Source organism: Lissotriton helveticus, chromosome 11 (genome assembly GCF_964261635.1).
Source record: "Lissotriton helveticus chromosome 11, aLisHel1.1, whole genome shotgun sequence".
Taxonomy (NCBI): Eukaryota; Metazoa; Chordata; class Amphibia; order Caudata; family Salamandridae; genus Lissotriton; species Lissotriton helveticus.
The window spans coordinates 1,157,370,879-1,157,398,278 of record NC_136072.1 but is presented as its reverse complement, the minus strand read 5'-3'; the positions used below and the strand labels follow the sequence as shown (position 1 = coordinate 1,157,398,278).

General features: G+C 48.4%; 1 protein-coding gene across 11 annotated transcripts in view; it reads left to right on the top strand.

The window, feature by feature from the left end:
* The window catches only part of EP400 (E1A binding protein p400), a 522,955-nt gene that overhangs the window by 198,078 nt on the left and 297,477 nt on the right, over positions 1-27,400 (top strand). For all 11 annotated transcript variants that reach the window (XM_078667964.1, XM_078667963.1, XM_078667968.1 and 8 more), the window contains 2 exons: positions 3,949-4,115; positions 24,076-24,242. In XM_078667964.1, the coding sequence (XP_078524090.1) occupies positions 3,949-4,115; positions 24,076-24,242 (334 nt within the window). The remainder of the gene's footprint in view (positions 1-3,948; positions 4,116-24,075; positions 24,243-27,400) is intronic.

The window sequence follows — 27,400 nt, the reverse complement described above, 5'->3', positions numbered from 1 at the left end:
GCCGCCATAACGGTCTGTCTGCAGGTCCGCACATTAAGGGTATTAAAGCGGTCTAAGCGAGCTATCTCTGGGCCCTTGGTAAAGTGCTGGCCGCAAACAAGCTTCAAGTGTGAGGGTTTCTTTTCTTCTCTCTTTCAACAATGGTAATACAGAGCATAATACTTTCTGCGCTTCTGCATATATGATTTATGCTACTTTATTTGTTTTAAAAAGATATTTAACTTAAAACATAAAGTAAGAAAATAGCTCTGTATATGCTGGACCAAAGTAAGGTCCAGTGTGCACAGAGTCCACTGTCCCTAGAGGTTTGGCAGAGGCTAAAGTTAGATATAACCTTACTCTGTAAAGTGGTAGCTTGGCCGAGCAGTAAGGCAGTATCAGAGGACAGTGTAAAGCATTTGTTGTACACACTCAGCAAATGGTCTCGCCCATTCAAGAACTGAACTCTAGGCCAATTTTTTTGTATCAAATTCTATAGTTTTATTTTAGAACCAACAAGGTATCAAAATATACTTTCTCAGAATAAGTTACTTTAGTTAAATACTTTTCAAATAGGCAATAGACTTTTTAGTATTAAATCTTTTTTATTGAGCAACAAACCGAAGCAGTGCATCTTGTTGCAATAGGCAACACAATTTCAAATACAATGCAACATTGAGCTCAATGGGAATTTCTAGATAAAGGCAATTAGTTACTGCATAGATTACTTTTCTAACCACTGGACTGGATCCTAGATTCAGTCCTGGGACATCTCCTGTAAACAGTAAAAGCGTTTTGGTTACAGTAGTGATTTTTAAGGAATATTATTGTATTTTAAAAGTTGACACTTAGAAACTTTTTCACGTAGAATCACCAATGTTATCCTATGGGAGGAAATTCACTTAGCAGGTAAGTAATGTTACTGTTACTTTTTCTTACTCAGTGTTGGATCCTGGATCCAGCACTGGTGTATCTCCTGTAAACAATTGAAAGAATGCGTTTAAGTCATACAGGCGATATTTAAGGAATAGTTGTAGTTTTTGAAAATCGACACTTCAAAACTTTTCTGGTGAAAACCAGTCAATGGATTCCTACGGAAGGAAATTCAAGTTACTGGTAAGTACGGTTAAAATTGCTTTTCAGGGTCAGTGCTTGGCTAAAAGATGCAGCACTGGGTTCTCTCCTGATAACAGGTGAGTAAATCGGAATTCATTGTTTGGCTGATTTTAGATGAATATTTTAAAGTTTCAAAACTCCACACTTCGAAGAATTTCCAAGTGAAACCAGTCAATGTTACCCTATGGAAGAAAAGCGAGTTATCGGCTTTTGGGTAAGTACTCGGCTGGCAGAGTTAAGGTACTGGGCATAGACTCGGGGGTCTCCCAGGGTCAGGTAGGTACAGTTGGTACACCCTCAGCGGCACAGGGGCAGCCGGGTGCAGAGGTAGTTAAGCCCAATGGTGTCCTATGGCAGGCAAGGGCCTTCGGTTGGTGGCTGCTGGTAAGCAGGCTTTACGGCTGTGGAAGCTGGGCTCCTGGTCACTTGCTCAGGGCAAATGGGGAAGTAGATTAGAACAAAGGTTGCACTGCCAGGGGCACTCGGGCGGCTGGGTGCAGGGAATCAATGTTATTCAATGGAAGACTTGGAAGATGAACAAAGGCTGCAGGCTCGGGGACGGAGATTCTTCTGGAGCGACCAACACTTCAAGGGGTAAGTTGGGATCTTGGAGGATAGGTAGGCACCCTGGAGTTGGGCACAGGGGGCCTTGGGGCGCCGGGGTGTCTTTTGACATCGGAAAATCTTACCCTCTGCTGGTCGCGTTTGGAGTGGTCCCTGGTTGTGAGACTGCAGGCGTCGTCTGGGTCATCGAGGAGAGTCCTTGGGCACTGGATTTCAGGTCACAATCGCCGGGGGGATGTCCTCAGGGTCTTTGTCCACTCATACACAGGCCAGACTCGGCGGGTGCAGAGTGTGCTGGATTCACGGTTCCTGGCTGGCACCAGGGGTGTTGCTTGTTTAAATAGAACCACTGCTCATGAGAGTCCCAGTCTCTAGATGAGCAAGGCCGGCAGGTCCTCCGAGGTTTTCAAGGTTGCTGTCCGCAGGAGACGCCGGGATTTAGCAGGAGCAAGTTCAAGGATCAACAGGCCAGTAGGGCTGGGGCAAAGTCAGTTGGTGTCATCCGTTTGTTAGCAGCTGCATGGCAGGTCGTCCTTCTTGTTCCGAAAACGAGATCCGAGGAAGGAAGGTTCAGGGTGCCTCTAAATACTCAATTTAGGGGTGTTACAGGTAGGGGAAGGGCAGGGACCAATGGGTCCCTGCCCTGGGGTAAATACTCCCCCTATCCTGCTCCTCTCCTGTGGAAGGGGGGCAGGAGCCTATCTCTGATTGGGCAGGGCTCCCCATCCTCAAGATGGCTGGAGCCCGGAGTTGTGCTTCACCTCACCTCCCCCACCTGAGGGGTGGGGTTGGCAGAGCCAGGCACACCCCCTTTCCTCACGTAGGGTTTCCCGCCTGTCTTCCCGCCAGAGTGGGGGGTCAGAACCGGTGGGGGCCAGTTGCTGATTACAGCAAGTGGCCTGGAGAAGCTCACAAAGGCGGCATGCCTTTGAAGCTTCCCCTGCCCATCCTGGGGGAGGTGACCTAGCACCTCGCCCAGGATGTGCATTGTTGCAGGCCCAGGAGAGCGGGGGGGGCTCTCTACCCAGGGGTCCAGCAACATGTCTGCTGTGTGGTAGCCTAGACAGCCTCTCAGACCAGATGTGGATTGTAGGTTAGGTTTCAGGGGGCATCTCTAAGATGCCCTCTGTAATACATTTTACATTAAATCCCACACTGGCATCGGTGTGGGTTTAATGTGCTGAGAGGTTTGATATCAAACTCCTCAATCTTCAGTGTAGCCATCATGGTGCTGTGGAGTTCGTAATGACAACCTCCCAGCACCATATACTCTTAATGACATCACTGCACTTATAGTGCCCAGGAATGGCCCTGGGTACTGTAGGGGCACAGGGCTCATGCACCTGTGCCCTCACCACTGCAATAGGGCACCCAGCTAGAGGGGTGACTGATGTATGCCAGGGCAGTGTGCATGCAAAGGCAGTGTGTGTGTGTCAGGGTACAGGGCCCCTAAGGGTGGCACAATAAGTGCTGCAGCCCTTAGGGGTCTTCTCTGGTCACAATGCCCTGGGTACCTAGGGTACCATTTACCAGGGGCTGACATGTGACCAGAGATGCCAATTGAGTTTTAGTTCAACACAGTTTTAGGGAAGGAACACAGGCCCTGGACACCTGATTGGCAGGAGCCCAGGGCACACTCAGTCAAAGCACATCAGCAATTCAGCAAAATGTGGGGGCATACCATGCAAGAAATATGGCACTTTCTCACAAAGGATTCAAGGGATTAAAATTGTCCCGTAAGATAAAATTCAGCTGGGATAGGCCTTGTGACTACCTTTGAAGTAGTAAGCCATGTTTTTCTTTGTTCAAGTTCATTCTGCTGTGGAAATAAACTGCAATGTCACCATTGCTCTGTAGTTATATGTATGTGAATGTGTTTATTAGTACACTTGTAGTAAATAACAAGTGTTAATGAGGCATTTATTTTCACTGCTGTGTCATAAATACGTTTATGCTATAGCACTGAAAATAAATGTCGCCTAATAACTAAATTAAACTCTTTGATTGATATCATTAGTCAGTTCATCTATGAGCTGATACTTTTCTTTCTGTTCCTTCTCCTAACAAGTTGGTCTTCAGTAAAGGGCATTTCTGAAATTCTGATGTGGTTGCTGTCCATAATCGAAGCAGAGCTGAGGTCCTGTTTAAAAAGTAGCTCAAAAGCTATTGTGAATTTTATTTTGTTAAATTTAAATATTGTACTAGTAGATATTACAGACAATCGATGTATTTTCATCTATGGGTATAATTGTGCACTCAAATCATTTTTCTCCTATCTGCCCTATCTAGCGTGTGGACCTGTCCCTCTTCGATCTGATTGGGATAGAGAATAAAATGAGCCGCCATGAAGCCGAAGCCCTGCCAAAGCTGAAGGTGACTCGGAAGCTTATCGAGGAGATTCATAGTGCCCCTGACCCCCCAGCCAGGCCAGTTCCAGTCAAGATCAAACCAAAGAGGTAATTTTACTTTGTATTATTTGTTCAACCAGAACAACGAATATTTATCATTATTATTTTCACAAACACATTATGAAAGCATGAAACTGGCCTGTGTAGTCAACAAAGTGCCGTATGCAGACACAGTCCATACAACAGTTCGGAAATTTAAATAAATTATTCGACAATTAGATTTGAAGAGCTGAGTCTTTAAAGAATATTCATCTGAGTATGAATAGACCCTGGGGAGTTTCAAAACTTGGGCCTCAGTTTGCAAGTGATTGGTTTATTATTGTGGCTCCTCGAGTGATATTAATTATTTGCATCTAATTGAGCAGGAGCTCCGGTAAGTAGGCTCCGACATCCAAAGGCAGCCCTGCACCTGAAGCCCCTGGGCTTTGGTGAGTTGAATCGTTTGTGGCCCTACGACTCCCTACATCTCTACTTACCTCTACTGTCATTGGTCTTCCTCCAGCAACCTCCGTTGCGTCACCTGCAGTCTGTTAGTTGAAAGCTGTGCTGCTGGTGGTGTATGTTTGGTGCTGCTTTGCGTCCCCTCAGGTGCTTAACTTAACCCCCAAAGATTGGCCCCTGCAACAGATTTGTCTATCTGCAAGCAGTGTGGCTCCAAGCACCCCTCATTCTCCATTAAAATGCATTGGGCCGATTTTGACCTCTGCACCCGGCCCCCCTGTGCCGCTGGTGGTGCAGTTTTGGTACTCACCTGACCCTTGTCTATCTAGGAAAACTCTATGGTTTTTACTTTCTCTATGTATATATGCTTGTGCTATAGCTACATTGCTATGTTATTTACTGTGGGACTCCCACTTCGACGACGGGGAATATTCAAGCATGTGAATCTATGAAAGACACCAATACTGGAGAACCACAGTTTACAAGTAAGTAACTTCTGTTCTTAGAGATGCCCCCCTGAAAAACGACCAGCCTCTGGTGGGTTTCCTGATTGGTACACACCAGCCTGCCACCACGAGACATGTTTCTGAAACCCCGGGGTGGGAGTCTTGGCTCCTTTAGCCCAGAAACAAAACCTTTCTCGGAGGAGGTGGTCACTCCTCCCCCATGCCTGGAAGAGCCATCTGTGGCCGGAGGGCTTCTAAGGCTTTGCAGCCTTTGTAATGCGACCCCCAGCCACTCCTGCTATCCGGAGCAGGCCCCCTTCCTGTCTCCCATCCTTTTGGGCGGGAAGGCAGGGGGGAAAAATTTGCCATCCCAGAGGGTGTGCCCAGCTTTGCCAACCCCACCCCTCATGTGGGGGAAGCGAGGTGAAGCCCACTGATGGCAGGCACTCCTCAATCAGGATTAGCGATTGTGCTCACGCCCCCACGTAAAGGTCAGTAGCCCATTGACTACTGACCTCGAGGCCCCTAAAACGCCCCCTAAATTCAGTATTTCGGGGGCAGCCCTGAACCAGGAAGACAGACAAGAAACGACCAAACGAAGAAGAAGGACCGAATAGCCGTGTTGAAGCTAAGAGAGGACGCCGCCCACTGACTTGGCCCCAGCCATACCAGCCTGTCCCCACCTCAAACCTGCAGAAGCAAAGCTCCGGTGTCTCCTGCAGCCAGCAACCTCAAGAACCCCGAGGACCTGCTCTGCCTTCCAAAGAAAAGACTTTGTTTCCAGTGAACACCAGATTTGTTTACCCTCAGACTCGGGCTCCGGCAAAATCTGCGAGTCTGCACAACTTTGCACCCGTCGCCCACGGTCCGAGTTTGAGTGGCCCAACACCACGAGGAGGTCTCCCCAGCTATTCTGACTCAAGATCCAGTTCGTCAAGCCTCCAGCCAACGCCTGCAGCCTCAATCTGAAGGGTCCCCCAACCGCAACCAGGAGCTGGTAAGAAGATCCCACCCTAAAAGACACCCCTGCACCCGATGCCCCACGGCCTTGACTGGCCGAACCGATAGTGTCTAGCCAACCTCCAGCATCCCAACTTACCTCTACAAGTGGTTGTCGCTCCCTTTGTCTCCGAGCCTGCAGTGTGTTTGCAAACCGGAGAATCCCTATTGAAAGTAACAGGACACTGGAAAATTAAGCCCTTCATCCCAATTGATTACGGCAATGCCATCCTCACCGGAATTCCCAAAACCCACCTGGCACCTCTTAAATCTGTGCTCAACCTCGCGGCTAGGCTTATCACGGACTGCAAACGATTTGACCACATCTCTCCCGCCCTTAAATCCCTTAAATGGCTCCCCATTGAAGGTAGATCCACATATAAAACCGCCTGCATTACGCACAAAATCCTCCACCAAAACACACCGGCATACCTCTCCAATAAACTGACCAAAGCAGGCTGCACGCGATCACTGAGAAGCTCCAACACCCTCCTACTTATTCCCCCATTCAGAAAAAGAATTCCACTCAGTCACGCTCATTTTCAGGCAATGCCCCACTTATTTGGAATGCCCTCCCTAAAGACCTCCGCTGTAACCAGTCCTACCCCAGCTTCAAAAAAGAACTCAAACTTCTTCTCCTTAATAAATACTGGGGTTTCTAATCCCTCCCTGATAGCCTCGCCCCTCTGCATCACCCCACCTATCTGCTCTGCATATGACTTGTGACCACCCGCCTGGCCAACTCCCTTTCCTTCTATCTGATCACCTTACCTCCCCTCCTCATGACAGTCAGTTCTCTTGCATGTTTTTGTATACCTAAGTGAGGCTTCCCGCCAAACTGTGACCGCTATTTTGTATGACTCATAGTGTCTAGCAATTGTTTTTACTTTTTTATCTAGATGTCATGTATCCTATGTGGACTTGTTCTTTTATTATTCCGTTGTCTGTGCTTATACACACTGTACCTGTATGGAAACACCTTGTAAAGCGCTCTGATACTCCTGGGTCCAGCCAGCGCTATATAAAACCTCTTAAATAAATAAAATAAAATAAAACACTGGACGCCAAAACGTACTTCACCCAGCCGCGATGGCTGACGGCAGAATGTGCCACTATACCGTGGCCAAGGTTCCCTTTGAGTGGGGAGGGGTTGCAGGTTCACTTCGAGTTGCCGTAAGCCCTGCCGTGCCAGTCGACTGTCTACTGGGCAATGATATGGAGCACAATGCTTGGTAGGAGGTGGAATACCGGACTCATTCTGAGATGCTGGGTACACCTGATTGGGCCTGTGTGAGTACCAGGTCTGCGGCTGCTCGGGAGGAGAAGTCGCATGGGTTGGAGCCTGGAACAATGGCCCACCCAGCTGCTGATGAGGGAGCATCTCGAGGACAGGAGGAGCCTGCCTCGATGTCCGTGCCCCGTGAGACGGATAGGCCACCTGTGGAGGTGGACCCGGAGTCCACGGAGGAGGACATGGTTCTGATGGAGGACCTACCTATCCCCGCTGAGTGGCGAGTGGAGGGAGGACTGTCCAGAATGGAACTAAGCAAGGGACAGAGGGAATGTCCCACCCTCGAGGGTCTAAGGCAACAGGCTGAAGCCCAGGCAGCAGGTAACGAGTCTGGGAACCATCGTGTTTACTGGGAGGAAGGTCTCCTCTACAGTGAACCCAGGGCGCCAGTGCACGGACTGTCACGGGCCCTGGTAGTCCCACAGTGTTACCGAGCCTTCCTATTAGAGTTGGCTCATGGGATTCCCTTGGCAGGACACTTGGGTCAGGACAAGACCTTTGCCCGGCTTGTCCCCCACTTTTATTGGCCTCAAATGAGGGTGACGTCCGACACATACTGACGGTCGTGCGTGTCATGCCAAGCCAGTGGGAAAACAGGGATGAAGCTGAAGGCTCCCCTGGAACCACTTCCCGTCGTTGGCACCACCTTTGAAAGGGTGGGCATCGACATTGCTGGGCCCCTAGATCCACCGACATCATCCGGTCACAGGTTTATCCTGGTACTGGTGGATCACGCCACAAGGTATCCAGAGGCAGTTCCTCTGAGAACCATTACTACACCGGTAGTGGCGAAGGCCCTGATGGGGATCTTTACCCGAGTGGGATTCCCCGAAGAAGTTGTGTCTGACAGGGGGACCAACTTCATGTCAGCGTATATGCGGGCAATGTGGAAGGAGTGTGGAGTGACCTACCGGTTCACCACTCCTTATCACCCACAGGCCAATGGCCTCGTGGAGAGGTTCAACCAAACCTTAAAGGGTATGATCAGAAGTCTACCCAAAAGCCTGCGGAGGAAATGGGACGTCCTCCTACCCTGTTTGCTCTTTTCCTACAGGGAAGTGCCACAGAAGGGAGTGGGCTTCAGGCCCTTTGAGCTTTTGTACGGGCACCCTGTACGTGGACCTCTCAGCCTGGTGAGGGACTCCTGGGAAAACTCTCCCCGGAAAGTTCCCCAGGATGTGGTGAGCTACATGCTGGCCTTCCGAAGTCAAATGGCTAAGTTGTGGAAGCAAGCTTCTGACAACTTGGAAGCCAGTCAAGCAGTTATGAAAGCGTGGTATGACCACAATGCTCACCCAGTGGAGTTGGAGCCTGGACAGAAGGTGTGGGTGATGGAGCCGGGGGAGCTGAGTGGTCTCCAGGACCGTTGGTCAGGCCCCTATGAGGTATTGGAGAAGATGGGCAAGTCTACCTATCTGGTGGACGTAAGGACCCCTCGGCATCCGCATTGGGTGTTACATGCCAATCGCCTCAAGCCCCACTTCGAGAGGCCCGAAGTCATGTTGGTAATGGTGACTGACGGATCGGAGGAAGAGGACACAGAGCCTCTCCCCGACCTCCTTGCGTCTCAAGAAAAGGATGGGTCAGAGGAGGGAGTAAAACTCTCACCATCCCTGACTCCTGAGCAGCAGGAGGAATGTCGCCAGGTCCTGGGGACATTCGCTCCGCTGTTCTCCCTTGTCCCGGGTAAGACCCATCTGTGTACCCACGACGTGGACACAGGAGACAGCCCACCTGTGAAGTCAAAGTCTTACCGGCTGTCTGACAAGGTGAAGGCCAGCATCCGAAGCGAGGTAGCCAAGATGCTGGAGCTAGGAGTCATCGAACCTTCGAACAGCCCTTGGTCCAGCCCGGTGGTTTTGGTACCCAAAGCTGCCCCACCTGGCACCACACCAGAATTACGATTCTGTGTGGATTACCGAGGACTAAATTCGGTAACGAAAACCGATGCTCATCCGATCCCTCGGGCGGATGAATTGATTGACCGGTTGGGAGCTGCCCAATATCTCAGTACCATTGACCTCACTGCAGGGTACTGGCAGATTCCCATGACTGATGGAGCCAAGGAAAGGTCAGCCTTCTCCACACCTGATGGACACTACCAGTTCTGCGTTATGCCTTTCGGGCTCAAGAACGCTCCTGCCACTTTCCAGCGGCTGGTGAACACGATCCTCACCGGGATGGAGTCATTCTCTGCTGCTTACTTGGATGACATAGCTGTCTTCAGTAGCAGTTGGGAGGATCACTTGCAGCACTTGCAAGCCGTTCTCCAGGCCCTGGAACGGGCTGGCTTGACGATCAAGGCCAGCAAATGTCAGATTGGACAGGGGTCGGTAGTGTACTTAGGTCACTTGGTGGGCCGGGGAACGGTGCAGCCCCTTCAGGCGAAGATTGAGGCAATCATGGCCTGGAAACCCCCCAAGACCCAGACTGAGGTCCGAGCCTTCCTGGGCCTCACAGGTTACTACAGACGGTTCGTGAAGGGGTATGGCACTATCGTGGCACCCCTTACAGAACTCACGGCCAAAAAGCAACCCAGGAGAGTCATCTGGACGGAGGCTTGCCAGCGAGCCTTCGACACTCTGAAACAAGCATTGTGTAAAGCTCCAGTCCTGAAGGCTCCAGATTTTTCGAAAGAGTTCATTGTCCAGACAGATGCATCCGATATTGGCATTGGGGCGGTGTTATCGCAACTCAATGAAGAGGGTCTGGATCAACCCGTGGTCTTTTTGTCACGGAGACTGCTTCCCCGGGGACAGAGGTGGAGTACCATTGAGCGGGAAGCCTTTGCGGTGGTCTGGGCACTGAAGAAGCTGCGACCATACTTGTTTGGTTCACACTTCCTTTTTCAGACAGACCACCGACCCCTTCGCTGGCTCATGCAGATGAAGGGGGAAAACCCCAAACTGTTGAGGTGGTCTATCTTCCTACAGGCAATGGACTTTCGGGTGGAACATCGGCCCGGAGTTGACCACGCCAATGCAGACGGTCTCTCCAGGTATTTCCGCCTTAGTGTTGAGGACTCCCAAGGGGTTGGGTAGTTCTCCCCACTTTCGGCTGGGGGGGACGCGTGTTGGACCCGTCTGCTTCTGAGAGTCCCCTCACCAATATGATTTCTTTTGTTCCCCTGAACCTCCCAAAATTTGCCGCTTTTTATTTGTCTACCAGGACCTTTCTGTGCGTTGTTTCATGGGGCTAGGTGTTCCTTGACACCCAGTTGCTCACAAGGTTTCTGGCACCTATGTACAAGGCGCCTGGCGAAACCTGTGGACATGAAAACTGAGGTTGGCAACCTGTGTGTGTTTAACCTTAAAATGGTGGACACATGTTCGAGGCATGTGGGCTGCTAAATTCATATCTTTTGCATTAGATCGCCGCCTAGTGTTGGGTCCGGATGATCGCACATTGTTGTCCTGGAAGAGTCTTCGAAGTATCCTGAGATAGGTGGCTCCTCCCCTGGACTACAGTGCGCATGGGCATCGGCTCCATCCCCAGATTGTTTTTTTCCGCCATTGGGTTCGGATGCGGTCTCGACGTCTCTCTGTCGGAACCGAGAAAAACTAGCTTTTTTACGGCCAAAAGGCCTTATATTCTTTGCGTCGGTATTGTTTGCGCACGGTCTCGAGTTCTTCCGTCTCTTTGAGTCGGAATCAGCGGAGTCGTTTCACTCTTCGGACATCGAGGCCTTCTCATCGCAACACGACCGCAACTTTTCAGCATGGAGCGGAGCCCGTTTAAAAACTGTCCACTCTGTGGGTCCAAATACCCACATATCGACGTGCACCCGATCTGTAACAAATGCCTTTCACCAGACCATAACGAGGACAACTGCAAGGCCTGCGCCAGATTCAGGTCAAAGAAGACACTCAAGCTTCGGCGCGCGGTGCGCCTTGAGGCCAGACAAGCGGCCCCGGATCCAGAAAACATCTTCGGCGACCAAGAAGAGGAGGAACAGAGCCATCCTCTTCAAATCTCCCTGCCCGAGACGGAGGTCGAGGCGGATCCGGAAGACGACGACGGAGTCGTGGGTCAAGGCCTTGAATACGTCGACGAGGTAGGGGACGTCGAAGAGGTTTATGGGGCCGCGGAAGATAGCTCAGGGGATGAGCTATGCCCCGAAGGTTACGAGGATCAGGATCGGGTCACGGGATCGCCTGTCGGCCTTACCCAAGACCCCGTACTGCAAGCCACGGCCCCGCCTTCAGGCCCGGCCACGGACATACTTGCTGCGCAGCCCGTATCGAAACCGAAACTTAAACCTACGGTATCGACTACACCTAAAATGGCCGACCCGAAATCGAAACCGAAACTTACGGATTTGAGCGTCCCTAAGATGGCGGCCGTTACACCAAAAACACATACACCGGCTGCCTCATCGACTCCGTCGGCCACCGGTCCACAGAAGTCGAAGAAAACTGTCGATTCCACAGTGTCGAAATCGTCGCCAGAGGAGGTTTCCTCTAAGAAGGGAGTTCGGCACGGGTCAACCGCTGCGACGCCGTCGAAGCCCGCCAAGGCCAGCGACAAGGCTCCGGTTCCGACTGGGACTTCGTTAGTCGGACGCGTGCTGGAGACGGACCCGGCGAAATCACACGGATCGAAAGCTGGAATGTCAACGCATCGGTCCAAGGACTCTGGGTCGGCGGCTGCGGCATCATCGTCCAAGACTCAGAAGGGCCTCCAGGACGTCGGATCCGAGGGCAAGGTCAAGACCTCCTCGTCGGCGCCAAAGGCCGCTGTAAGTGACGCGTCCCCCATCGCCTCTTCACTACAGAGAATCAGGGAGAAGGCCTCTGCTACGTCGGCTCCGATGCCGTCGCCACAGAAGCCGATGGACATTCCGGCAAAGCCTGCTAGTAAACTTCTCTTCTTTCTGCCGCCAAAAGAGGCGCCGAAGGCCTTTACAACGAAATCGACGCCAAAGAAGTCGGATTCTTCAACGTCTGGAGCACTTTCAGGTCAACTACTCCACTCAGAAGAGGAATCTGAGCGTTTTATCGACGCAGACACGGGCAAATTGACCCTTTACAAGAGGAGAATCACTTCACAGCCAGTGGACTCCTATGTTATTCCCCTAAAGAAGAAAAGGCTTGCTCAGGACGCTTCAGCCCTGATGGAACCTATCCAGCCTCCTCCTAGAAGGAGCCCTACACCTTCCCCAGAACACTCTGAGGGTGAGGGATATGGTGAAGATGACCAATACACTTTCCCCATCAATGAACCCGATGCACAGCAAGATTCCTATGATGACATAGGTGACCAAGGCACACAAACTGTGGGGCAGGACCCACAGCCTTTCAGTGCACGTGCATCCCCGACAGAAGACTCTGCAGGTTTTCATGCACTTATTGAAAGGGCAGCAGCTAATCATGATGTGGACATGCATGCTGACCCAGTAGAAGAGGACTTTCTATTTGACACTTTTTCAGTCTCTGAAAGGACTGTAAAGACACTGCCTATGCTCAAAGGGGTCATTAAACATGCTGCGGACATCTTTAAAGAACCTACCAGGGCAAGAGTGGTCAATCCATGTATCGAAAAAAAGTACAGACCAGCACCTGCAGACCCTGCATACATTCGGGGACCGTTGCCGCTTGACTCCCTTGTGGTCGCAAATGCCCGCAAAAGGGCGAACTCCCAAACAACGGGTGAAGCTCCTCCCCCAGATAAGGAGTCAAAAGTGCTAGAGGCAGGAGGCAAAAGAGTAGCTGCACAGGCTGCCAATTTTTGGCGTATTGCGAATACACAGGCACTCTTGGCACGTTATGATAGGGCGCATTACGACACCCTAGAGCACGTTTTAGAACACCTGCCTCCGCAGTTTCAAGAGGGCACCAAACTGCTTATAGAAGAGGGAAAACTGATCTCCAACGCAGCCATAAAGTGTGCACTTGATGCCGCAGACACAGCAGCTAGGGCTATTAACACTAGCGTCATGCTGAGACGACAGGCGTGGCTCCGCATATCGGGGTTTAAACCAGACATTCAAACAACCATACTTAATCAGCCCGTCAATCCTGATAGACTGTTTGGTCCAGATGTTGACACCACCTTAGAAAAGATTAAGAAAGACAACGAAACTGCTAAGTTTATGGGGGCCCTACAATCACAACAGTTCCGTGGCAACAATTTTCGTCGCTCAGGTGCACGTGGAGTCACCAGAGGACAGATGGGTCAACAATCACAATTCTCTAGAGGTGGAGCACAATCCTCGTACCCCAAGCAGAACAAAGGGGGTTACCGAGGAAACAGCACCAGAGGACGTGGCAGAGGAAACAACAACTCCCGCTCCTCTGCCCCAAGCAAACAGTGACTCTCTGTCACTGCCCCCCGACCACTTAACACCTGTCGGGGGGAGACTACAGCAGTTCCTGCCCGTCTGGAGAAACATCACCACAGACAGGTGGGTGCGACAACTTGTCCAGTACGGTTATTGTCTAGAGTTAAAGTCCACTCCACCCAACATTCCACCAAGGCAACGGCCTATGTCCGCAGAGCATTTGCACTTATTGCAGCAGGAGGTAGTGGTGATGCTGCAAAAAGGCGCAATCGAGCTCGTGCCGGTGGAGGAGGAGGGCACAGGGGTATATTCCCTGTACTTCCTTATTCCAAAAAAGGACGGATCTCTCAGACCCATTCTGGATCTGCGTCCCCTCAACCTGTATATACTTTCAGAACATTTCCATATGCTTACACTGCAACAGATTCTTCCCTTGTTAAACCAAGGGGACTTCTTAGCAACCTTAGACCTCAAGGATGCTTATTTCCACATTCCATAACACCCATCCCACAGAAAATACCTCAGATTCACTATCCAAGGCAACCATTATCAGTTCAAGGTCCTACCCTTCGGAGTGACCACAGCCCCAAGAGTGTTTACCAAGTGTCTGGCGACAGTGGCGGCGCACCTCAGGAGGCAGAACATCCATGTCTACCCCTACCTAGACGACTGGCTCGTTCAAGCCAAGTCGGAACAACAGTGCGCCGCGGACATGTCGACTACCATTCACCTCCTTCACGATCTGGGCTTCTCGTTGAACTACCCAAAGTCGCATCTTCAGCCGGCGCATGTCCGGCAGTTTCTAGGTGCGACAATCAATACCCTGACGGCCATGGCCCAGCCAAACCAAGTCAGGATAGACAGCATGCAGTCGCTAATCCAAAAGTTCAGACCGCAACACTCGCTTCCAGCGAGAGTGTTCATGCAGTTGATTGGCATGATGGCCTCCTGCATCTTCATAGTCCCTCACGCACGTCTACATATGCGTCCGCTCCAGGAGTGCTTAGCAAATCAGTGGACGCAGGCTCAGGGACAATTGACAGACCTAGTGTTGGTTACCAGTCGGGCATACGACTCTCTGCATTGGTGGACTCCACACAACCTTTGCAAGGGCCGACTGTTCCAGGAGCCAGTGCCACAGATTATCCTGACGACGGACGCATCTCTCCAGGGATGGGGAGCTCATCTGCTCACTTACACGGTGCAGGGACTATGGACGACGCAGCAACAGAAGATGCACATCAACTATCTGGAACTGATGGCAATCTTCATGGCGCTCAAGTCCTTCATTGTACATCTGTGCAACAAGGTAGTGTTAGTCCGGACGGACAACATGACCGCGATGTACTACATTCAAAAGCAGGGGGGCACCCACTCGCCACAGCTGTCTCATCTGGCTCAGGGCATGTGGAAGTGGGCCATTCAGAGGAACATTTTCCTCATGGCAGAACACCTCCCGGGCAAGGACAATCAGATGGCGGATCTGCTCAGCAGATACAGCCATCAAATGCACGAGTGGGAGTTACACCCATCTGTACTCCACCCGTACTTCCAGCAGTGGGGTCATCCGGAGATAGACCTGTTTGCCACAAACGAAAACGCAAAATGCCAACACTTTGCCGCCAGGTTCCCTCACCCACAGTCGCAGGGGAATGCGATATGGATGAACTGGTCAGGCAGATTTGCGTACGCTTTTCCGCCAGCCCCTCTGATACCGATGGTGGCAAGAAAGCTAAGGCAGCACTCGATGACTCTCATCCTGGTTGCTCCAACGTGGGCGCGCCAAGCATGGTACACCACGTTCCTCGAACTCTCGGTGGTGCCGCATCAAAGGCTGCGCCTCACGCCCAGACTTTTGACGCAGAACCATGGAGATATTCAGCATCCAGATCCGCAACAGCTCAACCTGGCGATCTGGCTCCTGAAGTCCTAGAGTTTGGATACCTTCACCTACCTCCAGAATGCATGGACATCATCAAGGAGGCAAGAAAGCCTACTACCAGAGCATGCTATGCTGCAAAATGGAAGCGTTTTGTCATTTACTGTACAGCCAATAACATCAACCCGCTAGATGCATCTATCCCTAACATCATTTGCTACCTGTTACATCTTTACAAGTGCAATCTAGCGTACACTTCTATTCGGATACATCTATCCGCCATAGCAGCTTATCTTCAGAATAGGCAGCATCTCTCTGTCTTCAGGGTGCCTGCCATTAAAGCTTTCCTTGAAGGCCTGAAACGAGTCATTCCCCCAAGAACACCGCCAGCTCCGGTGTGGAACCTCAATGTGGTCCTCACCAGACTGATGGGACCACCTTTTGAGCCACTACACTCGTGTGAACTCCAGTTCCTAACGTGGAAAGTAGCTTTCCTAATAGCTATTACGTCACTGAGGCGTGTTAGTGAGCTACAAGCGCTCACAATCCAAGAGCCATTCATTCAGATTCATCCAAATAGGGTGGTACTATGTACTAACCCAAAATTCCTTCCGAAGGTGGTGTCACAGTTTCATCTCAACCAATCTATTGACTTGCCGGCATTCTTCCAAAACCCACAAACGGTAGCGGAAAGAATGCTTCATACTTTAGATGTCAGGAGGGCGTTGATGTACTACATTGACAGGACACAACACTTTAGGAAAACAAAACAGCTTTTTGTTGCCTTCGCGCCACAGCACAAGGGCAACCCTATTTCCAAAGCAGGAATAGCCAGGTGGATTGTTAAGTGCATCCAAATATGTTATCAAAAGGCAAAACGTACCTTGACAATACCCCCAAGGGCGCACTCCACACGCAAATTGGGGGCATCTATGGCTTTCCTGGGGAACATTCCTTTAGAAGATATTTGCAGAGCAGCCACGTGGGTTACTCCACACACCTTTACAAAACACTACTGTGTTGATGTACATTCCAAGCAGCAAGCAGCTGTAGGACAGGCTGTTCTCAAAACACTTTTTCAGGTTTCTGCAGCTGGCACAGGCAACCGCCGCTAATGGAGGGACTGCTATTTATTCTATGCAAAAGATATGAATTTAGCAGCCCACATGCCTCGAACTGAATATGCTACTTACCAGTATGCATCTGTTCTTGGCATGTAGGGCTGCTAACATTCATATCGCCCACCCTCCTCCCCGGTGCCTGTCGCAGCTGCAGACATACTCTTGTATTCAATCATTAGCATGGACATCCTTTACACTTTACACTCCATCTCTGCCACAATGGCTAAAAACAATCTGGGGATGGAGCCGATGCCCATGCGCACTGTAGTCCAGGGGAGGAGCCACCTATCTCAGGATACTTCGAAGACTCTTCCAGGACAACAATGTGCGATCATCCGGACCCAACACTAGGCGGCGATCTAATGCAAAAGATATGAATGTTAGCAGCCCTACATGCCAAGAACAGATGCATACTGGTAAGTAGCATATTCAATTTCCCTCATGTGAGTGACTCCCATTGGAGCCTCCTTGAACCCTGACCTTTTGAGGGTTTGGCGCGCTTTCCTGACAGGAATTTCATAACTTTCCTCAGGTACACAAAATGGCTGCTCCAGAGCCCCAGTACGGTGGCTCTGAGTGACCAAAAGACACCTCAAAAGTGCCATGCCATTGACACAGCCAGGGAAGGTTCTAGAACCTTCTGGCTCGTGCCAGTACCTCAGGGCACTGGCTATATAAAGCCCAGTCCCTGGCGGCCATTTTAGATGTAATTCAGATTCCAGACTTGACACCAGAGTGACACCTGCCCTGCTGACCCCTGAGGTGGCTGAGAGCACAGGCAGTAGAGTGGCAAGGGTTAATAGCCTGATTCCTGACTGGCTCGGCTGGCCCGGCAGCGCTGAGGAATGTACCCGCTCTGATGTGTTTCTGATGTAAACACATGGACTGCAAGATTAATTAACGCATCTGGAGAAGCCACAAAGCGGGCATGAAAACAATATATCGACTGATTGGAAAGCCCTGGACGGCCCAGTTACTTTCAAACATAGAGGAACCTAGGATGGTCCAACCTTAAAGGCCACTGGACGGCCCAACAATAAGCGCTCCTGCACTTCTAAAGTCCTGAAGAAGACCCCAGCATGAGGCTTCAATCAACCCTTAATCCAGGGGTCAAAACGTAGACCGGATTGCACTTACTCTCTTAATATAGGAAGCAACCTATGGATTAATAACGAGCCTATGTTAAAGAGCCACTTGGAAGTAATGAACGAAATTAGTCAGTGAAGGTTGCATTGGATACCACTGTGATTGTAGTATGGTCACAACATCCTTTACCCAGTCCTCACCTTTACCCAATCACACCCATCCCACTTAACGGTCTCTTTTTCTTGTCACTTCGAGCGCGTTGAAATGTTACTATGTAGACAATGTATATGAATCTACAAGAAAGTTTTGATATCGATTTCACTGAGATTTCATGTCCTTGAGCATGTGCTTGACCTAATGAAGTAATTGGTCTTTTGCATATTTTACACTTTAATTCTTGTTATTTTTTTGAAAGATACTAAGTACACTGATCACTAAAATGTTTGAATAAATGTTTTTTGTACTGCACAGAAGCAATCTGAAATAACTTATTAATGCAAAGGTTTCTATGATATATTCTGTGTTATAATCAATAGACTCTGACCACTGCATACATATTTATCTGGCGTTCCAGTCAGGCGTGTTCCAGTAACCTTGCGCCTACAGCGCCTGCCCAGCTAGTGCCTCATTGCCCCAAAAGACTGTGGCCAAGTTTATGTGCCTCCCCGCCCCCCCCGGTGGCGAAATCGTGAAGAAAAGTCGAGTCGCGACCTTCCACAGTGCCCCCTTCGTGAATAGCGCCTATCGCGGGGGACTCGGACGTCTCCGAGCCCCAACGGCGTTGCGCGCTTCCTGGTTGTGCAGTGATCGAAGGTGAGGTGGTGCGCCGGGGCGGGGAGAGGCCGGCCTTCATTGGGCGGGATTAGCGTCCCTGCCCTTTCCCAGAGACCCGGGAAACTGTTGCCGTGGGCGGGACCAGCCCCCGTATGAGGAAGTCGGAGGGAGGTCCGTGAAGCCCCTGAGAACCCTGATGCTGGCGTAGGAAGTGCTGTGCCCCAACTGAATCGCTATTCGATTGCAGCCGTAGTGAGGTGGGTCGTTTCCCCTGGAGGGGTGCCGCGTTATCAAGGAACTGTGCACCGGCATTGATTTGAGCGAGCTCTGAGACTGAGTGACCCCGCTGGCAGCCGTTCATTCGTCTACTGACTTCGAACTGTGCTACCCTGGTGCCTGCGATATTGCCGTAGGCTCAAGTAAACCACACCGGCAAGCGGACATCCTTCCCCGGTGGCAGCGGAGGGCCAAATGTCATATTTACCGTGTTTCCTTGTCTTTAGGTACACGCGCATGGGCCCCGCGTGAACATAAAAGAGTCTCCAGTGCACCGTGAATCCAGAGAAGCCCGCATGCATTCCCCATGATTCCACAAGTACTGTTATCCTTTTCAAAGTGGGTTTATCTTGCAAATATAAACTTCCTGATTTATTTAATTGGTGGCAGCGATACCAGAATGAAAATGTGGTTATGCATTTAAATGAACCAGGCTTTATTATTCCATGTATTGGTAAACCTGATATTCATTTTATTTATTGATAGAGCTATTCCTAATATTTATGCAACACCAGTGTTCCTGAAGTCCTATTTACTGTATTTATTCTCAACCTGAATCCCAGAGTGCTGTAACAAATGAAATGTGAATGTGCTTCCCCAATTGATCCCTATTTACAGCAGAGAACTTTTATATAAAGGAATCGTATTTTTCTACAGCAGTGGTGTGGTGTCCTTCTTTTTGGTGTGACTGTGCAGGAGTTTATTATTGGGTCAGAGCCGGCTTAGCCCTACAGCCTTCACTGCCTTGACACTTGAGCCAAGCTACCCCTTTTGTGCTGGGCTTGCCCATCGCAGGTCCAACAGCTGGTAACCGATAACTCCATGTTCGAGGCATATGAGCTGCAGATTGCACACTGTGCATAGATCGCCACCTAGTGTTGGGCTCGGATGTTTGCAGAGATAGGTGACTCCTCCTTTGGACCACATTGCGCATGGGCCTCGGCTCCATCCCCAGATTGTTTTTTTCCGGCATCGGGCTCGGATGTGTTTCCTGCGCTCCGGTTTAGAACCGAATTTCCTTTGGCGCAATCCTCACCCAGTTCGATGGTATTGTTTCGATCGCTCTCCATCGACGCGATTCTTCACCACTTCGAAGTCTTCGATTCCGGTCATCGATGAAGGCCTTCGGGCCTACCTAGGCCTTACTTCCTGGCTCATGGAAAGGACGCCATTCAAAAAGTGTCCTCAATGTGGGTCGAAGTTTCCCCACACCGACCTACATGAAGTGTTCAACCTTTGTCTCTCACCGGAGCACGAGGCCAAAGACTGTTCCGCTTGTGCCTCATTCCGCTCCAAGAAGACGATCCAGGACCGATGAGCTCGAAGAACTATGGCTCGCTCGTCAGCTTCCATCCCCGACAACATCTTCGAAGAGGGCGTCGACGTGCCAGAACACCAGAACACCAGCACGCCAAAGAGAGTACCAGCTCCTCAGATGCCGAAGACTCTGACGTCGAGGAAGTCACTCCAGCTCAACGGGTCGTAAGTAAGATCGTCGACCCCCAACCCTTCCTAGACACCCTCCAAAAAGGCTTCGGGCACACCCTCACCTTCGGGCCCGGGTGCACACCGAGAGACTGCTTCCCACGCCCCACCTTCGGGCCCGGCAAAAAAGCCTACTAAGCCTCCAGGCAGCTCGGGCTTGAGCACCCTATCCCTGGTGCCTATCCTATACCGACACCGAAGAAAAAGCCATCTTCCTTAACCACGCCGACCGTTGCTCCAACACCTAAGCACACGGCGCTGAAGACTGGCAGCGGCTCATCGATGCCGAAACCGCACTCGGAGGCGACTAAAAAACTGCCTAAAGCTCAAGAGCACGCTTTGGAACCGAAAAAACACCCAGAACCGAAGAAACCGGTTCCGGTAAAGGATATTTCAAAAGGGCACACTTCTAAACCAAAAGATCCAAAACCAGCTACCGACTCTGTGCCAAAAAAACCTACGGAGCCAAAATCCTCGACGCCGAAAGATTTGCCCTATTCAGAGGAACTTTTCACACCTGATCCTAACCAAAAAACCCTTGTAAAGGATCCTAAGACTGGTCACTTGACTCTCAGCTCCAAGAAGAGACCACTTGAGGCGCAAGCACCTCCTCCTCCTCCAAAGAAGAGACATTGCAACCTCTCCATTAAGGGTCCCTTCTCCACCACCTCCCCATATTGTTCCTCCCCCCACACCTCCTCCACCTCACCATTTACCTACACCATCCCCTAATCCAGATGATGATGCAGACATAGACTCTGATGACACAGGTGGGGGGTGCACATGACCCAACAGGGACCAATAGTCCCCCTCAGTCACCTAATCCATGGGATGATTACAACACCCCTGATGTGCCTTATGTCCCACAAGACTATATATACCCTTCTAGACCTTCCCCACCAGAGGACACTATAGTTTTTAACCTACTAGTCCAAAGAGCTGCCCAATATCATGGGGTGCACTTACACACTGATGCGGTGGAGGAACATTTCCTACTAGACACTTTTGATAACACACAAAGGTCTACTGCCATTTTGCCAATGCTTAAGGGTGTCATCAAGCACGTAACAGAAGTTTTTAAGGATCCTGTCAGGGCTCGGTGCCACAATAAACACCTCAACAGCGCTAGCTTATCCCACTCCAGCAAGAATAGCGACTGCCAGAGCCTTCCTCATTTCAGGAAGCTGTTAAAAACCCATTTTTTCTGAGGCCCTCTTGTTTGTTGTAGCATGCCGCCCCAAGGGCAGAGATACCCCTGACGGGGTGATTTGTGCGCTATATAAATTAATAAATATCAAATATCAAATTCAAACTGTATTGTCATTGCTAAGTACAAATAGATTGCCTGTGCCAGGCTTGCTTTGTTATAGGACATAAATATAACTAAATAATATTTTAATATAAAGCAAATTGGTCGGAGTTCAGTCTTTGAGTGTGTGAAATCATTTGATGACTGAGTGTGTACAGCAAATGCTTAACACTACCCTCTGATAAAGCCCTACTGCATGCCCACACTACCACAAATAGAGAGTAAGGTGCTATTTTTTTTGGTCGAGCCTAGCAGCGCTCATGCACTGCTCTGCGAGGCTTCTTGTGATTACTCTGTGGGTCTGACTCCTCCCACGCATTGGTTTGGCATTTGCGTGCATCTTTTGGGAATCAAAGCCTGTAAATGGCTAAAGGTGATTGCATGTCCCAGCTCTTCTAAAAGGTTCACTCCCATGGCGTTTTGCCTCGGGAGAGAGCAGCGGCGCACAGGGCGTCTGCTGCAGCGCCTCCTCCCCTGCAACACTCCAGAGTATTTTCCCCGAGCTGGCATGTGCATTCCGCATTATGCACAGTGTTATTTGTGTAAACAGCTTCTCTGCAAGCGTGGTTCTTTTTTTTCTTTAGGCTGCATTGTTTTGTGCTGAGACGGTGAGATAAAAGTTGTTAAAATTCATGTTGGTAAGCAGTGGGGTTCTGAAGATAATCTTCAGCGTGTGCTTAAATACCTTTCCTAGAGATGTCTCTGCTGCTGGCCTCATTATAGCTGCATCCTGGGTAGCTAAGCATCGCACAGGTTAAGCCACATTGCACATCCATAATGAGGGCCATGCGAGATAATTGAAACCATGCGGAGAAGGGCTTTTTCTTTCCAAGACGTATTGTTTCCAAGGTACGCTTAGCGGGGAGCGATCTTACAGCTCTAGATTTAGGAGTGAAAGATGCGGTTTTCAGCGAGTCACGTGAATATTTGTCTGTACTTGTTTACTTGAGCAGTCCTCCGCAGGGATGGAAACAAAGACATTCAGCGCAGGCATGGGGAGCAGTTTTAGGATGGGTGGGAGCGCCGGAGTGAAAAGGCAGTGCGGAGTGCATGAAGTGTTCTCGGCAGGCCCAGCCCCAGAATACGTTATTATATGTCTACAGCGCGAGACAATGGCCTGGACTGTAAGTAGCCCCGTCTCACAATATAATAACGCGTGGGAAGTCGGGGGTCAGGCTGGGTTTGCGCGGGGCTTTATTGCCGCCAGAAGGTCAGTGGGGGAATCAATGGACAAGAATAAAACCTGAATTCTACCCAGTCAATGGAAATTTTTTATCTAAAGTGGACACTGCTGTGCGCAAGTCTTTGTGCTTCAAATACAATTTTGCTGGACTTTAATAGACCGAGGAAGAAGATACATTTCTTTAACGCGGCTCGCCGTATTTATTTTAACACGTTTGTTGTTGTTTTTTTGTTAAAGCGCACCCCATGCGGCGCTTTAACTTTAAAGGCAGCCACGCCCCTTTCTGTATGCCACACTCGCCGGAATCAGTTTACAAAATAAACAACTATGTAGGCTATAGCGGCATGCAGTGTGTGGTTTCATTTCCTGGTTCCCTCTGCCTAACTGTGTTACGGAAAAATGCAGCCTTTTCATTTCAGTAGTATTGTGCAATTGCTCTAGCTAAATACTTAAAAGGTCCGAAAGGTGAGAACTATTGGCTATGCCAATGCTGTTTTACCTCTGCCTACCTTTGGAGTTCCACTGGACTCTGTGCACATTATACCGCATTTTGGTATAGTATAGACAGAGCCAGCTTCCTACACAAGTGACCTTATTATTGTACATGATTGTTGGTCACACTTTGCCTTTGCCTGTATGTTGTCTATTTTTGTTTGTGTTTAACACCTGTTTTGGATTTAACCCGCCGGGGGTACATTCCTTTATGTTGTTGTGTTGGTTTTTATTCTGAAAATAAATTGAATTCCTTATAGCCATTAGAATAATTCATTGGAATAATTTTTTCATGAGTATTGTTATCATGCTTAGGGGACAATTGTTCCTTTATTTGCAGGGTAAGTAACACATTTTGTTGTAGGAATCTTTATCGAAGCTATAAACAACATACCCATTTCCGAGGCTTTAGTTCCGATATGGGAAGGCAAGGAACATTAAGGGTCTGTATGTAGAGATTTCCCCATCACATTAACTAAAGCTCTGGAGCTTATTTCAGGCAGGAAGGGATAAAGATAGGGATGCATGTGAATTTATGGAAATATTAAAACTGAGAAAATAGTTTGGAGGAAACAAAATCATGGAAATATAGTTTTAAGGAATTACAGGTAATACTAAAGAATATTATTCTATAGTACATAGAAATTAGGAAGTACATTAAATATGCAACTGAATATACATTAACAATAGAAAACATGAATGTTTATTTTTCCTAAGAAAAATTCATGATATTTGGAAAATTGGCCTTAGGCTGTATTTTTCGTGTTTATCAATGCCACAATTCTATGGCTTGCAGTTAGTTAAAGTGTTAAAGGAGGAATATTCTAATGCTTATGATTTCAATGAATACTCCTACTATACAGAACTAGGATTCAGATTAACTATTTTTTCCTTTTACTTGATTTGTGCACTAATTTGGTTAATTACTTCCTTCCCTGCTCTGCAGCTTGTTTCTGCCAGTGCCTTATGGCCAGAAGCCAGAGGGTAAAACTGTAGCTTTGCCAAGTGCTCCAGTAACCCGCGCAGTGACCACCACTACCACCACAGCCACAGTGACACCGCAGACGCAGGTGCGCGGAAGGCCACCTGTGGCCACAGCATCAGCTAACCAGGGTAAGGAAAGTTTTCCAAGCGCCATTGCTTTGTCAACTCTGCTATTAGTGATGTGCTGCTAGTAGCCTAACTAAAAACATTATTCACATACCAGTGACACTCTTCAACTTTAGGAGAAATAAAACTCTGAAATTAAATTTTTTGTGAAAATCACCAACGCATTGTGGTGTCAAATTAATTTTTACAACACCTGTGCATGACGTTAAAATGCTTCAGATGTCATTTCCTGTAAGCATCTACAAGCATGAAATAATGTGAACATTATTAGTTTTGAAAGTAAGCTAATGTCTTATTTGTGGTTTCCTCTTTTTAAAACTGTTCTTTTTCAGTAGCTTTGAGCTATTCCATTGGAGAAAAAGAAAATACTCTTAAATGGACTGATAAAAGGGAATTTAAAAGTATGTTTATGCTAATTTCACTTTAAAAATAAAACCTGCATCAACGCAATATGCACATAAAAAAATCTGAACGTTTATACAAGGAATGGTGGGTCTGCTAAGATCTTACATGTCGAAGCTCTGTGCACTAAGTGCAAAACTTGGACATACCAAAGGCAATGTAAGTGTCAGCAGAGTTTATGATGTGGATTCTTCAAAGTATGGTTTGTCCTTATGTACCGACTGAGCAGTTTTCTTGCTGGTGAGAGAAAAAGAGCCTTAAAGAAACACTACCAAGTTTTCAGTGTAGCTGCAAAGTAGCCCTTTCTAGTTTGCATTCTTTTTGATGAATTGCCAGTAGATTTTTTGCAAGAGTTGAAGCAACTATAGCAAAAAACCTTGGTGGTCTCATTTCCTTCTACAATATTCAAACCAAACGGGTCTCAAAGTAGGGAGCATGTGTGAATGGTACTCCCTCCTCCAGCCTGGTCTCAATTAACCATGAGAAGACCATTTCGCAGGTCTTCAGTCTCAGTAAAAGGTGGGGAAGCCCTGTTGATGTGGTGGTTAAACACTTATTCACATCATAGTCACGTAGTTTGGTTCCTCATTTTACGTAATTTGAGTTAGTTGATGGAACTGTTTCCCATCATTGGAACTACATTTCCATAAATATTAAAATGTGTGATCCCAGAATGTACTTTTCGAAAAACATGTCCTTAAAAAAAATATATAATTATTTAGAATATAAAATACATTTAAACATTTTAAAATGCAGTTTTGTCAACTGCTTTGAAAATAAAACACCACCACTGACAATAAAAACATTTGGCTGAATAACCTTTTGCAAAGGTTTTCCATTTAGCAATAAGCGACCACCATTGTCACTGCCCTGGCATTGGCTGCCATCCTTTGCCAGGGGAGAAGGGGGATTGGAGAGAACTACGAGGGAAGCGGTGTGTTTTTAACTATGAAAGGCAGTGACCCCCAAAGAAGGGCATGTAGCCCGAAATGCATTGGGTGATTTTACTGGAATAAACACTGCTTTGTATGAAATCACGTATCCTTCATGTTCTTGGAAAAAAGTCCGGAGTGACACCATTGAGCAGTAGAAACTTGAAAATAACGTGTACACGCAGCGTGTGGTCCCGTTTCAAAATAAACTTCTAAAAACTTGAAAATTATGGTTCAAAGGATTATGATGACATGGATAAAAATGATAAGAATTAAAAAGATAGATAAAATATTGGCCGAAAGTGGCACTACGCTGTGCATTCACTGGGGACTGGATGCAGTCCCACCTCTGTTGATCCTTTTGGCTTTGCCAGTGCTTGTTATGTTTCATCATGGTTTTGTAAAACTTTGCGGGAGCTACCAGGCCCTCGTAAAATTTTTGGGTCTCAAAAAGCACACAATACCATAATAGTCCATTGCTCTGAAGTGAATTTCTTTGTGTGCAAATCTGCATCATGTGAAAGAGTAGAATGCTGTCATTCACAGTGAAGTTAGCCAATAGCTGAGGTGGGCTGACTCATTACCCCATGCTGTATGCTGTAGTGGAAGGAACAAGAATGTGAATGACCTAACCACAAAGTAATGGATAAAGAGGCTTGACTGAAAACCCCTATAAGAGTATTGTAGATAGATAGATAGAGAGAGATATAGATAGATATATAGAGCTAGATATAGATATATATGTATAGATATAGATGATCTGTATAGATAGATATATATCTATGTGTGTAGATATATATCTGTAGATAGCTGTAGATACACGTGCTCATAAGTCTAGTTTTGGGGTCAGAAGTGTGCAAGTTGTTTTTCTTCGCAGAAGTCTTTTGAATCACGAGTTATAGCGGTGACTCCTCTTGCTTGCAGTGCGCATGCTGATCGACTCCGTTGTTAGTTTGTTTATTTTCTGCCGTCGGGTTCGATAGTGTGCTCTTCGGCTCCGGTCGACACCATCATTAGGATCCTTTCCTAATGCCGTCAGTATTGTTTTCGATGGAGATTCAACCCATATTTAGGCAATTTAGGTGTATAATTTGTGCCGGTCTCCTGAGCATCAAGAACAAAACTGTGAGGTCAAGAACAAAACTGTGAGGTGTGTAAATTATTCAGGTCGAAGAAGGCTCTACGAGATCGGAAAGCCAGAAGACTGCAAATGTATCTACGCAGCATCAACGAAACACTGGATATTTTTTGTTCAGAGGCGCCGGGAACCGAAATGGGGGCACATTCATCGGCTGCAGATGAGGGTCATTTCTCTCCAGAACCAAAGCTTTGAATCTGAAGAACAACAAGATACCCTTACCTCAGTGCAACAAACCGTGAATAAACTGCCCCATACAAAACCACAGACATTATAAAAGTCTGCTATTAGGCCTCCACTGCCTTCGGGCCATGGTCGGCACCGACTGACTGATTCCAGAAAGTCTAGCCTCGACATGGCCCTGAAAACACAGCCTAAACTCTTTGGTCCGAAACAGTCTACCTCATAGTCTTCGATTTCAGCACTGAAACAATCAAACGCAGAAACGTCTAAATCTTCAGCACTGAAACTCTCGGCTTCGAACAAGTGCTCAAACTCTGCGGTTAAAGCCAAAGCTTCGGAACCAAAACAATTGGTTCATAAAAATTCAGGGGAAAAGACATTTTCAGAGTCGAAAAAGCCAACTGGTTGAGCATTCTCCACAGACTGTATAACCAGTACTCGAGAAATTACACCAGCAACTGGATTCTCAACAAAAACACTTAGTAATTCATCCTGATACAGGACGA